The sequence below is a fragment of the Corapipo altera genome, unplaced genomic scaffold (genome assembly GCF_003945725.1).
Source record: "Corapipo altera isolate COAL_440 unplaced genomic scaffold, ASM394572v1 162, whole genome shotgun sequence".
NCBI classification, from domain to species: domain Eukaryota; kingdom Metazoa; phylum Chordata; class Aves; order Passeriformes; family Pipridae; genus Corapipo; species Corapipo altera.
In genome coordinates, this window is record NW_020885091.1 from 98,400 (window position 1) to 110,742 (window position 12,343).

Sequence of the window (12,343 nt, forward strand, 5' to 3'; positions counted from 1 at the left end):
GATAACTCCAGGCAGGAGCCCCTCCTGTCCCATTGGAGGGATAACTCTGGGACTCTGGGCAGGAGCCCCTCCCAGCTAAGGCAGAAGGGGGTGGGAAGCCAAGCAGAGGCAGCTGGAAGGTTGTACCCTCTGACCTCCTCTCCGACTCCTCGGCCATTTTCAGAGCCAACATCTCAGCCTCCAGCACCTTCTGCTCCATCAGCCGCTTCTCCTCCTCGGTCCGGATGGCCGTGGCCTTGATCCGCTGCATCTCCTGCTCGGCCTCCGCCGCCTTCTGTGCCAGCAGCTTGGCCTCCTCCTCCGTGATCTGGGCCTTCTCCGCCAGCAGGTCTGCTGTCTCCTCGGACCTCATCTGCCAATGCAGGCACATGAAGCCTTTTATTGCACTCCGTGTCCCCCCAAATGTGCTCACAGCCCCCGGGGCAGGGCCGGGAGCTGCCGACACGCTCCATAGAATCCCTCCCGTCCGTGACAGCCTGCTGCCAAGGCCTGCACAGTGCCAGGCTCTGTCCCAAATCATCCTCTTTGTGCTCCTCCCAAGCAGCCCAGCAGGATGGAATAGCTCCATCCAGCCTCCTGCTCACTGTGCACTGGCAGCAGTTTGGGAGCAGCCACAGTCACAGTGCACTTCCAAAAACACTTCCACAGTGGAAAGAGTGAGGAGCAGCTGCAGTGCCTCGGGAAACAGCCTCCCAGGGACCTACCAGAGCCTCGTTGGCCATTGTTGCCTCCTCCTTTAACTGCATCAGCCTCCTCTCCAGCTCATCCCTGGTCCTCTCAGCCTCTTCTCTCATTTGCTTCTCCCGTGCCAGGCGCTGCCGTTCCATCTGGGAAGAAGGGATTGGGGAAAGTGAGGAGAACAACACAGGTTAGGAAGGCTTTCCATGGATGAGAAAGGGTCATGGGTAGGGGAAGGAGCACAGGGCTGTGCTGCTGCCTCCTCTCTGCTTATGGACATGGGGAATGTCCCTGGATTGGGGTGACCTGACCATAGAATAGAATCATGGAATCACTTTGGATGGAAAACGCCTCCAACATCATGGAATCAAACCACTCCCCCAGCACAGCCAGGGCCACCACGTCCCCCAGTGCCACGTCCACACGTTTTCTGAACACTTCCAGGGATGGTGATTCCACCACTGCCCTGGGCAGGCAGTTTGATGCCCCCTGCTCCCTTCCAGAGACAATTCCCATCCTCTGACCAGGCTGTCACCCACAGCGTGGCCACACCTGGCAGGTGATGATGTCCCCTGACAGCACCCTAGGCCGAGTCACAGGGCAGACCTGGACAAGTGGGGTCCAAGCTACGTCTGGAGTTTCTCACTGCAGGGCTGGGCTCAAGGGTTTGGGTCTGCCTGAAGCAGGGAAAGCGATTTGATTTGAAGGGCAGCCCGAGGGCACCTTCCACACATCCAGCACAGGCCCAGCCTGAGGCAGGAGGCCGAAGGACCTTTTGCTCAGCCATCTAAGCCAGCACACTGCAACCTTCCCTTCCACTCCTCTGGAGGGAGGCCACACAGAGATCAACCACCTCTGGCAATTCCTGCACACAATAAACCCTCTCCCCTCCAGCTCAGCTTCCAGGAAACAGCCGCTCTTCTCCACAAGGGGAAGATCCAAGCCACCAGAGTCTCTGGCTGTGCCCAAGGTCTGCCTCTCCACCAGCCCAGCGCCCAAGGGAGCCATCGGGCTAATTAACACGCCGAGTTTAATCCCTCCAATCCTGCAGGGATGGGCATTATAAATATCCACGCCACAGCCAGGACAGGAGACCTGCTGGGTTTAATAAGGGAAGGGAGTGTGACAAGCCACATTTCTCTGCTCCTTGGAGCCCAGCTGTGCTCTGAGAGCGGGACGCCCACTGCTCCAACCATTCTGCTGCCTTCCATTAAAGGTTCCCCTCATTAATTATCATTATAATCTGCATCCGCTCGGGACTTCCATTAACAAGAATTCCTGGTATAAAAGGATGATCTGGAACCAGTTAGCAACTGTGGGAGGGAGGAGGAAGCAGGGGAGGTGGTGGCTGGCTCGGGAGAGGGCAGCCAGCCCAAGCAGGAGCCTGACCTTTCCATGGAGCCCAAGTGCTCTGGATTTGGGAGCTCAGGTGAAGCGTTAAGTTGCTGCTTCCTCAACTCTCCCAGGAGCCCAGATAAGCACAGGATCTCAGGTCTTGCTGGAGTTACCCAAATACATCAAAAACTCACAAGACTGGAAAACCTAAACACTCCTGGAATCATTAAGGTTGGAAAAGCCCTGTAAGATCAAGTCCAACCATAGGCCAGAACTACTGTGTACCCACAAAACCCCAAGTGTCACATCCACTTCTGAACACTTCCAGGGATGATGACTCCACCACTTCCCTGGTGCTGCACTAACGGTCCAACTTGGTGATCTCAGAGGGCTTTTCCAACCTTCAGGATTCTATAAAGCAAAGTTCTTACTGACCAGAGGAATCCCTGTGGGAAGCAAGAAGCTCCCCCTCCCCAGAGGAGCTGGCCAGGTTACCCTTGTAGTGACTCACATCCTGCCCCCTCCTGCCACCCCACAAGCTACAGGAGAGAGAAGAAGGCACATCCCATCTCCAGATCAGCTGAGCATCTCAACACCGAGCCCAGCACCCCAGGAGGTGCCTTCAAGACAAGCCACATCCCATCTCCAGGCCATCTGAGCTCAACACCGAGCCCAGCACCTCAGGAGGTGCCTGAAGAACAAAGCACATCCCATCTCCAGATCAGCTGAGCACCTCAACACCGAGCCCAGCACCTCAGGAGGTGCCTGAAGAACAAAGCACATCCCATCTCCAGATCAGCTGAGCACCTCAACACCGAGCCCAGCACTTCAGGAGGTGCCTGAAGAACAAGGCACATCCCATGTCCAGGCCAGCTGAGCACCTCAACACCACACAAGCACCTCTGTGGACACGCTCACACCCAACACCGTATCAGCCCTGTGAGCACCAGACCCTCCTGGTTTCTCCTGCTCCGGTTTCTCCCGCTCTCATGTATCAGCTTCACTGCCTACAGGGCCATTTATATTCCGAGCACCAGTGCCCAGATTAGCTGTGTGGGTTTCAGTGAGTAGAGAAGGTCCACGAGCAGAAAACAATGATTCATACAATTCAATTTGCTGATCTCTGCTCGTCGGCCACACGCCGCTGCCTCCGCCGTGACCCGCGGCTCGGAGAGGAGCCCGGCACAGAATTAACATGCAGGCTGCAGGGCCCGGCCCGGCGGGGGAATTCCATCACCCTGCAATCAGGGAATGCGGGAGGGGAAGGGCTCAGCTCCCCCTCACAGCCCCCTGCTTGAAGTACAAGCGACCTCCCCGGTTTTTCCGGCAGGAAAACACTTGTAGACACCCAGAGCAGCTTCTCCCTCCCGGCCTCCCAGTTTTGGTCCCAGGTGAGGGGATGGACTCAGGGGGCCATCCACCTGCAGAGCCAAGCTGAGAATGACTGCTGAGCTGGGAGCAGGCTACCAAAAAATGTTCAGCTGGACCTTCCCTCGAAGGTGCTTTGATGTCATTCCAGAGACTGTTTCTTCCCAAGTTCATCTGCATTCCTGATTTTGGGCTCACTGGTTATGGGAGATGTGGCTCACCTGCTTCCTGGCCTTCTCCTCCCTGGCCTGTGCTTTCATCTGCTGGACCTCCAAGGAGTCTGCCTTCCTCCTCCTCATGAAGAGGTCGTGGTTCCCAATGCACAGCTGCAGGATCTGTTCCAGTCAGGGGTGAAGAGCGGAGAGAAACAGCTGTACACACGTGATGGCGAGGAGGTGGTTTGTATTCTTGACACACAGAAACACTAGAATTGCTTTGATTTGGTGCTTGTTAGTGCTTCCACCCACTGCTCTCAAACCCTGTGAGCTCTCAGGAGGGGCAGGGAGCCAAGTCCCACACCAGACACCAGCTCCTGGGTAGCAGCCCTCTGCAGAGACCAATTTTCTGTGCCTCCAGCACAGCACAGCTCTGGTGTGTTTTATACCCACCCTAAAAAGGCAAGAGGCCAAATAATGAAATAAGAACTTCTCCAGCTCTGCCTGGTTCCCTGGCTCTCACTAAGCCCCTTCTTTAGGTTCAAGATGAACTTGTGCCTCCTCCCAGCTGCACGTTCAAAGCACTGAGATTAAAAAATAAATTAAAAGGAGGAAAACCACTTTTCATCTTGGAAAAACAGAAGGCTTATCAAAAACTTCCTTGGACATCTTCAGATACCTTTGCTGAGGGGTTTTGAGCCCCAGTGTAGTTCCCTCTGGTAAGGGAAGGGAGGTGGTAGTGCCAGAGGAGGTTTAGCACAGGGTGGGTACACAGAGGAGTGAAAGCTTATTTTGGCAATAAAAATAGAGTGCTAAACTCAGATTCTTTTCTAAAGGGCTGATTCACACATCCTTCTTCCATTTCATAGAATCCTAAAATGGTTTGGGTTGGAGGGGACCTTAAAGATCATCCCCTGCCACTCTCCTGCCATGGGCAGGGACACCTTCCACTGTCCCAGGTTGCTCCAAGCCCCGTCCAACCTGGCTTTGAGCACTTCCAGGGATGGGGCAGCCACAACCCAAGTGACAAATGACATTTCCCAAGCCTCAAATGACTTCTCTGGAGTGAGAGGAGTTTCAGCACAGTGACCCTGGTGAGTGCAGTGAGGAAGCCCCACGAGAAGCACAGGACAACCTCCACCCAGGACAGCAAAGATCCCTGTGTGACAATGGATCCACACCCTGAACAGCAGCTAAAGCTGGTCTCCAGCATGGATGCTGAACCCAGTGTAGCCCCCTCCATCCTTGTACAAGGAGAGTGTCCTCAGAGGGAACCAGCCTGGGAAAAGCCAGGACTCTGGTAATGGTGCCTCCCAAAACAGGGAGAGCTACGACACAGGGAGGATGGAAAAGCTCCACAGGGAAGAAAGAGGATCTGAGCAAAACTGGGGGTGATGACTCCATTGTACTAAGTCAGCTGTAACCCAACTAAGTCAGCTCAGAAAGGGAGCACAAAAACAGGGGAGGGGGGAGAGGTTCTGTGAAGGAGCTTGACTTGAGACTCCCCCTCATTTCCTAGAGGGAGCAGTAACTCCCAGCTCCAGCAGCTCCCTCTTGAAGGAAAAGCCCCAAGAGCTCGTTGTCTCACACTCTCTGCAGAACCCAGTGCTGCAGGCAGTAAAAATGACTGTCTGCACACTTACCAGCTTATTCACACGCAGCTTTGATGAATTGAATTTAAAAACATCAATCTTTTTGTCCAAGGGCTTAATCGTAAACTGAAAAGGAAAAAATAAAGAGGGAGAGAGTTATCAGAGAGTGGTGCATTTAATAAAAAGGCAGCTATAAAACTCTCCCAGAGAGCTCTGGCTCGGAGGAGGCCGGCAGGGTCAGACACGCACGGCTCAGAGCCGGCCCCGTGGCTCCGAGCCAGGAGAGAGGACTCGCAGCAAAAGCAGCCAAGGAGACAACTGTTCCTCCCCCTGGAAAAACGTGGGAGCCACAGGAGCCCGTGTCCTCTGCAGAGCACCCTGCAGAGGTGGGCAGGGACACAGGGCAAGGTGCTCCTCTCCTGGGAGAATCCCCAGCAGGAATTCGGGATGCTTGGAAAGGGAAGAAGAACCAGCTCAGCTGCCCAATGGATTCCCTGAACCACAGAGTTGTTAAGGATGGAAAAGATCTTTGAGATCATCAAGTCCAACTGTCAAACAGCACCACCATTAAACCACGTCCTCAAGTGCCACATCCACAGGTTTTCTGAACACTTCCAGGGATGGTGACTCCACCACCTGACCAATCTTTCAGTGAAGAGGTTTTCCCTAATATCCAACCTAAACTTCCCCTGGTGCAGCTTGAAGCTGTTTGATCTCATCCTGTCCCTTTTTCCCTGGGAGAAGGGCCCGATCCCCACCTGCCTCCACCCTCCTGCCAGGCAGTTAAAAGGGCAGGAGAGCTGCATTAGGAACACAGCAAGGAGCTGCTGCCCTTCCTGCTGCCACCTCACAAGAGCTCCCCGAAAGGATTTTCCATGCATTTTCTTCTCCAGAACTCACTTGTGTCACGAGCCTTCTCCACAATTCCAAACGTTATTCCCTGGCTCTAACTTGTATTCACACTCTGTGTGCCAAGCAAACAGCTCTACCCATGGCCTGGGATTCCCCTCTCCAAAAGCTCTCCCACAGCGGGTCCCTCAGGAGGACAGAGGTGGCATCAACAGCCTGGAGGGATTCAGGAAGACAACCCCGGGTAGAGAGGGGCCTCAAAAGGGCACTTGAAGAGATGAAGTGCTCTGCAACATGGCATTTGTCAGGAGACACGTGCATATTCCATCACTCCCCCCCATGGCACAGGGATAAGGGCTGAGGAGCTGGAGCAGGCAGAGTGTGTGCATTAGCACAGAGAGGTTTGTCATGCACTGCCCTGCCTGCAAAGGGCTCAAAGAGCTTGTCCTGGCACTGCTTGGCTTTGGCAGTTTAAGAGCCAATCCTTTAAGGTTTTCACCAGGCAGACGTGCACGGATGTCCCTGGATTCGGGCTCCGGCAGAACCAGTCACTTGGAGCAGCAGGAGAGGAATTTCAGCTCCACATAAACAGTCAATCTTTGTGAGGAGGGATAAACCCCTCTGTGGTGTCCAGAGCTGTCATTCCCAGCTCTTAGCCCTGTTTGCTGTCATGGCCATCTGATTACACAGATGATTGAGCTGATAGAAGGGATCCATCCTTTTATCCCCAGAGGAAGCTCTGTTACAGCCTTGTGACAAGGCCTGCCTGTGGAGGGGTCAGCCCCTGGATTTTGGAGGCTCCCCAGGCAGGGAAGCTTTGGAAGTCACTCAGTGCTGGGCTGTTTGTGGAGTCGTGAAGCTCTTTAAGGAGTCAAGCAAGTGAGGAGAATTCCAGCACGGCTTTAGTGCTTATAAAACTTCACAGGATATGCAATAAACGCAGCTGATGAGAAACCTTTAGCTGCTCCCCTGATCGATATCATGTTTAGATTAGAAAACCATTTTTAATTAAGAAGTTAATTCTCTTCCTTACCATGAAGGCAGCTGCTTTCTTTGAGCAGCTCTCTCAGGCTGAAAACTGAACTGCTCAGTCCTCCCCTCCACAGCCAATTCCACCGCTGTTCTCCACTGGGTTTGGGGGCCAACAGTTCCAAAGACCCATATTTAGACTCTGGGCTTAAATTACTCAACTTCCTAAAAAGATTCCAGCTGCTATGCCAAGCCCAACAGCCTGAAACTCCAGATGATGTAATGAGATGGCAAGAGTTCTTCTCCCCAGGAATACATCTCCATGTATTCCATAATACAGAGTATATCCACAGTAATAAATACTGTAATATATTCAGTAAAGCAGAGGTTTTAACTTCTGAACTCTGATATTTGGGCTAAGCACATCAACAGCAATTTTGGGTTTTCGAAAAGATTACATGGAGGGTTGGAACGTTCTCTGAAACCAAAGAGGAGAACAGCTCCCAGGTGACCTCTTGCATGCCCACTCCTGCAAGGCTTCGGGAAGGCTTGGAATTAAGGTTTCAACTGGAGCAGCTGAGCTGCCCTTAGCTAAGCTGCTGAGAGCAAGCACAGCAGACAGAGAAGCCAAGGGAAATCATTTTAAATCCCAATCGTGCTCTTGCTGCTCTCAGGGAAGAGAGGAGACACATTCATACCTCTTTGTCGCTGTACGAGATATTCCGGATCTCGTTCCACGGGAAGGAGATTTTAGGGGTCAACCTGTTGTCTGGGTCATAAATGTGAAGCCCCAAGGCATCGACTCCAAGGAGCAGTTCCGTGCCCTTTTTATTCTACAGGAGGAAAGAAAAGAGCAGAAATCCCTTTTATCCCACTGAGAGGGCGAGCCACGAATCCCTGTTCCCTCCAGCAGCCAGCCCCGAGCGGTGACCCAGCACCGGCTGCCAGGAGAGCAGAGCTGGGGCTCCCCAGTGTGCCACAGCCACCTCCCAGCCCTCCTGGCTCTCCAGGGCTCCCCACCCTCAACTCGACATGTGGAGACCAACACAAGAGCTGCACCAGCAGGAAAACACGACCCACGGCTCCACTCACCCTGATGGCGAAGTAGTTCACGCCGTACATCTCCAGATCCTGGGCGATCTTCAGATACTCCATCTCAGCCTCGTCTCTGCCGGGCAGGAACAGTGGGACAGTGTTTGGGAGGATCAGAGGGACGTGGCTGGTCCTGCTCATCCTAAGCACTCACCAGGCTTTAAAGCCTGGACTGTCTCTATCGCACAGGTCAATCCTGTCTGTGCTGGCAGGATCAATAAAGTCCAACAGCAAATCCCACTCGGCAGTCACCAGCATCTTAGTGGCTGTGAGATGCAGCACTCCAAGCCTGGCTTTGTCCACCTCCCAATCCTTGCAGCATAAATAGGAAACCTCTGGCTGGGAGGCCCCTGTTTCAGATCCATCTGACTTTAGGTTTATCCCCCAAAAGGAGCATTTTGCCACCCGAGGCAGCAATAGTCTGAATTCCCATTTCTTGTCCTGGCCCTGAAAGCCCCCTGAGGCAGGTGAGCCCTCACTGAGCATCATTCCTGAATCCTCTGGAGGACCCTGACAGCGACCAAGGGACAGCAGAGCCACCAAGAAAAGCCCTTTGCCCTCCATGAGGCTGCAGCAGAGGAGTGCTGGGATTAACCTGCTGGCAGCAGTCACCCATGGCCTGCCCAAGCTCCCCAGACCCCGGTGACTCCTCAGGGGAGGGCTGTGACCCTGACCCACCAGGGCAGCACAGGCTCACCTCGCTCTGCCCCGGTGCTCCGCGTACCAGGCCGTGATCCTTTCCTCCCACATCTCTGGAGTCATCTGGTATAGGTTTATCACCTGGGATGTGTGGGGAGACACAGACCAGGTCACACTGCTGCTCCTGTCTCTCAGCCAGCAAGCCAGAAGAAACCCAAGGTAAGTCCCAGCACCACGTCCAACCTGAAGACAGCTTGGACATCTGAGCTCCTTACCCGCTTTGGAAGCAACTCCTCTTGTGCCAGGAAGCCTCTCTTGTGGACATTGGGATCATAATCACCATACTGGAAAGAAGCACAGACACAGTGCCCACCCTACATTAACAACCAGGCAAATCCAACTCCTCACCCTCACACACCCAGCCCAGGAGACAGCAAACACGGCCTGCTCCTCTCCTCACGAGCAGAGAACATAAGCTGCTCCTTACAGTTAATAACCTGATTTTCTTTGTCATTTCACTGCTAGTGGAGATGATCAGCCTCCTTCTACTCATGCAACACAAGTGGAAGCAGAACAAAACCTGCCACCATCACAGAATCATGGCAAAAGTCCTCCAAGATCAAGTCCAACCTTTGACTGAATCCCAGTGTGGCCACTAAACCATGTCCCCAAGAGCCACATCTGCTCATTGTTTGAACACTCCCAGGGATGGTGATTCCACCACTTCAGCTGCCAACCATCATCAGCTGATGTCCACCATCAGTCAACCAGCTGGACTAGATGGTGGTTGTCTATTTTACTCTCATTATCACACCCTAATTAACACTTCCCCCAGTGCAGGCCAAGACTCTACACCGGAGAGGTCCTTGCAGTCCCACCAGTAGTGGAACAAGGAAATAAGATGTGGACAAAGACCTGTCCCCAAAATCTGATGGATAGCAGTGATTCAGATGAGGCAGATGGTGGTTTCTCTGTCGCTGCTCATCACCTTAATGAATAAGTATCAAAAAAAATTAGAGGAGTTTGACAGACTCCTCTCAGGCAGGTGGTGGCTTTTCTGCCAGAGGGTCTGTTGCTCAACTGGGTCGAGGAATCCAATTCAGATTTGCTAAGTGCATCAGTAATTACTGGTATTTGTTTAGATTTCCATCTCTTTGAGCAGCATATAAAGTGACTGAGAAATAAAACCGCTTATTAACAGACTGAGGAGCTGCGTGTCCCTGCGGTGCCTGTGAAAATGAATTTACCTCCTGCACGGCCTCAGAGGGCAGGAAACCGCCAGAAAACGGCTCAAACAACCCAGCAAGTTCAACAGAAGAGGAACAAAGGATGTGAGGCACATACAGGAGTGCTGTGATTTCCATTCACCTGGCAAACAGGACTTCTGCAGTGACAGTCCCCAATTACACGAGACACGGCGGCGTTTGCTGGAGTCCCTTTGCAAGGGAGGCAGCCCTTCCCTCCCTGCTTCTCTGAGGAACCTCAGCTCAGGAAGTGCCAAACAGTGACAATTTTTAACACCAAGAGCAAGACACACATGGTGGTCATGTAACAAGTCAGGAAGCTTTTCATACCATCCTCCTCTTAGTGCCAGAACCGTCACGTCGTACACCAAAACTGGAGCTCGGCATCAAAAGTCTACACACATCCCACCTCCCCGCTTGGGAGGCGACACGTGGGGATTAAAGACACAAATATTGATTTGGAGCCAATGCAGATCCGAAGGGAACATGTAACAACAACCAGCACTGACTCAGACTTCAATTAATAGAACAAAACCACCCCGGATTTCATCCAGGAGGGTGCTGAGCAGCGGCAACTCTCCGCCTTCCAAGGGCTTGGAGCCCCTCAGGAGGCAGGTGCATATCCCTTGAACCCCCATCAAAAGGGGACAGCACCAAAAAGGTGACACTGGCAAAGGAAACAACTCTAATAACCTTGGACAGGCAGCAAGTAAGTCATTTTTGGGTGATGAAAACAACAGCAAATAGGATTAAAACGATTATTTTCTGTTGTGATCTACCGTGGAGATCCAAGACTAAGTCTGGATTATGCGACTTTTCATGTGCTGAAAAATGCTGCCGTGTCCCAAAGGAATATTTGTACTGAGAGGGGAGTCTGGATGAGAACATTAATTATTCACAAGTCAAAAATCAACAAATGGCTTAAGTATTGCAGAATCTGTTGGCTCAAATGATTCGGCAAATGTACTTCTAAAGACCTTTTCAATTAAATCATTACTTCTGAACTGTCATGGAATTTCAGCTCCTGTTAATTGAACTATATGATTAACATTCATGGTTAGGGATGGAAGTTGCCTTTACCACATCCCTACGTCTGGCTTAGATTGTCCTGGATAAACACAGCCATGCTCAGCTTCAAATAACGCCAAGTATTGCTTGTTTTGGGGGAAAATAATAATAATTAAAGGGCCTGTTGTTGTGCTACAAGATTTGAAGTGCTGAGAGAGCTGCAGCACGGCAGTGACCTCCATTTAAGGGGCAAAAAATAGAAGAACCTCCTGGATGTTCCCGTGTTTTTTTTTCAGTTGATCCCACGTCTTTCCCAGTTATTTAAAACCTGAACCACCTCCAACCTCTGAAAGCAGTGTGGGTGGTTTGAACAGAGGGGAAAGCACATAGTAATTCTCCAAATGAACACAATGAGGGAGAAATAAACAAGCTTTTATTTTTATGACCCCCACGTTTCCTTTGTTATTGCAGGTCAGTGTGGATGGACCAACACCTGGCTGTCAGTAAATGGCTGCAGGATGCACACACACCACTGTGTCGGGCTATTATGCCCCTAATCATGCAAATCAACACGTTATTAGTGAAATTACTGTGCTCACTGCCTGCTCCTCTTGGCCAGGAAGGACATCATTATCCTATTTAAGTGGAAGGAGACGACCTGTAACATCTTTCTTCCCGGTTCCGTATCAAAGATGTGCTTTCAGCTTTCTCCTTTACTGGGAATAAGAGCAGAAAAGGGAATCCCAGGCTGGAGAAAGCTGATGAAAAGCCCATTTGTGTAGAGCAGAAAAGTCATCCCTCTTCCACCTTCTCCTGCTCTTGGTGCAGAATAAAGGTTAGAAGTGCTCTGACTCCAGCTGGCTCTTCCCAACGCCCGAGTGTGTCCCGTGTCAGCGGGAGCTGCGGCAGGAGAAAGGGGACGGCACAGCCGTCCTGGACCAAGTCACAGCCTGTTCCCGAGCACATGAGCAGGAGCTGTCCCGGCCAAGGGCTCACAGAGCTCAATATTTACCCAAGGGCTTATTCATTTTGGCAACAGGAGAAGTCCTCCCCGACGTATCCTCAGCTCGGCAGGTCAACGGAGACAACGCCAAGGAGGTGTTTACTCAGGCGCTCTAATAAGAGTGATGGATGTTTCACACAAGCAGAAACACTTCGAATAGCTACTTGTCCTTCCCTGGCTGATGAGCCTCTTGAACTCATGCTTTCATCAGTATTCTGGTTATGAGGAGAAAACACCCTTTTCTAGTAAGTTCAGACATTTATCGTCAAAGAACACCAGCGCATGGCACCCAGGGCTTGTTCACACACCCAGGGCTTGTTCACACACCCAGGGCTCTGTTCAGACACCCAGGGCTCTGTTCAGACACCCAGGGCTCTGTTCAGGCACCCAGGGCTTGTTCAGACACCCAGG

The 12,343-nt window shown here is 52.1% G+C and overlaps 1 protein-coding gene across 5 annotated transcripts in view; it reads right to left on the minus strand.

The window, feature by feature from the left end:
* The window catches only part of NF2 (neurofibromin 2), a 49,142-nt gene that overhangs the window by 19,681 nt on the left and 17,118 nt on the right, over positions 1 to 12,343 (minus strand). For all 5 annotated transcript variants that reach the window (XM_027669567.1, XM_027669570.1, XM_027669569.1 and 2 more), the window contains exons 5-12: positions 8,953 to 9,021; positions 8,736 to 8,818; positions 8,039 to 8,114; positions 7,645 to 7,779; positions 5,180 to 5,254; positions 3,603 to 3,716; positions 705 to 827; positions 135 to 352 (exon numbers count right to left, since the gene is read on the minus strand). In XM_027669567.1, the coding sequence (XP_027525368.1) occupies positions 135 to 352; positions 705 to 827; positions 3,603 to 3,716; positions 5,180 to 5,254; positions 7,645 to 7,779; positions 8,039 to 8,114; positions 8,736 to 8,818; positions 8,953 to 9,021 (893 nt within the window). The remainder of the gene's footprint in view (positions 1 to 134; positions 353 to 704; positions 828 to 3,602; positions 3,717 to 5,179; positions 5,255 to 7,644; positions 7,780 to 8,038; positions 8,115 to 8,735; positions 8,819 to 8,952; positions 9,022 to 12,343) is intronic.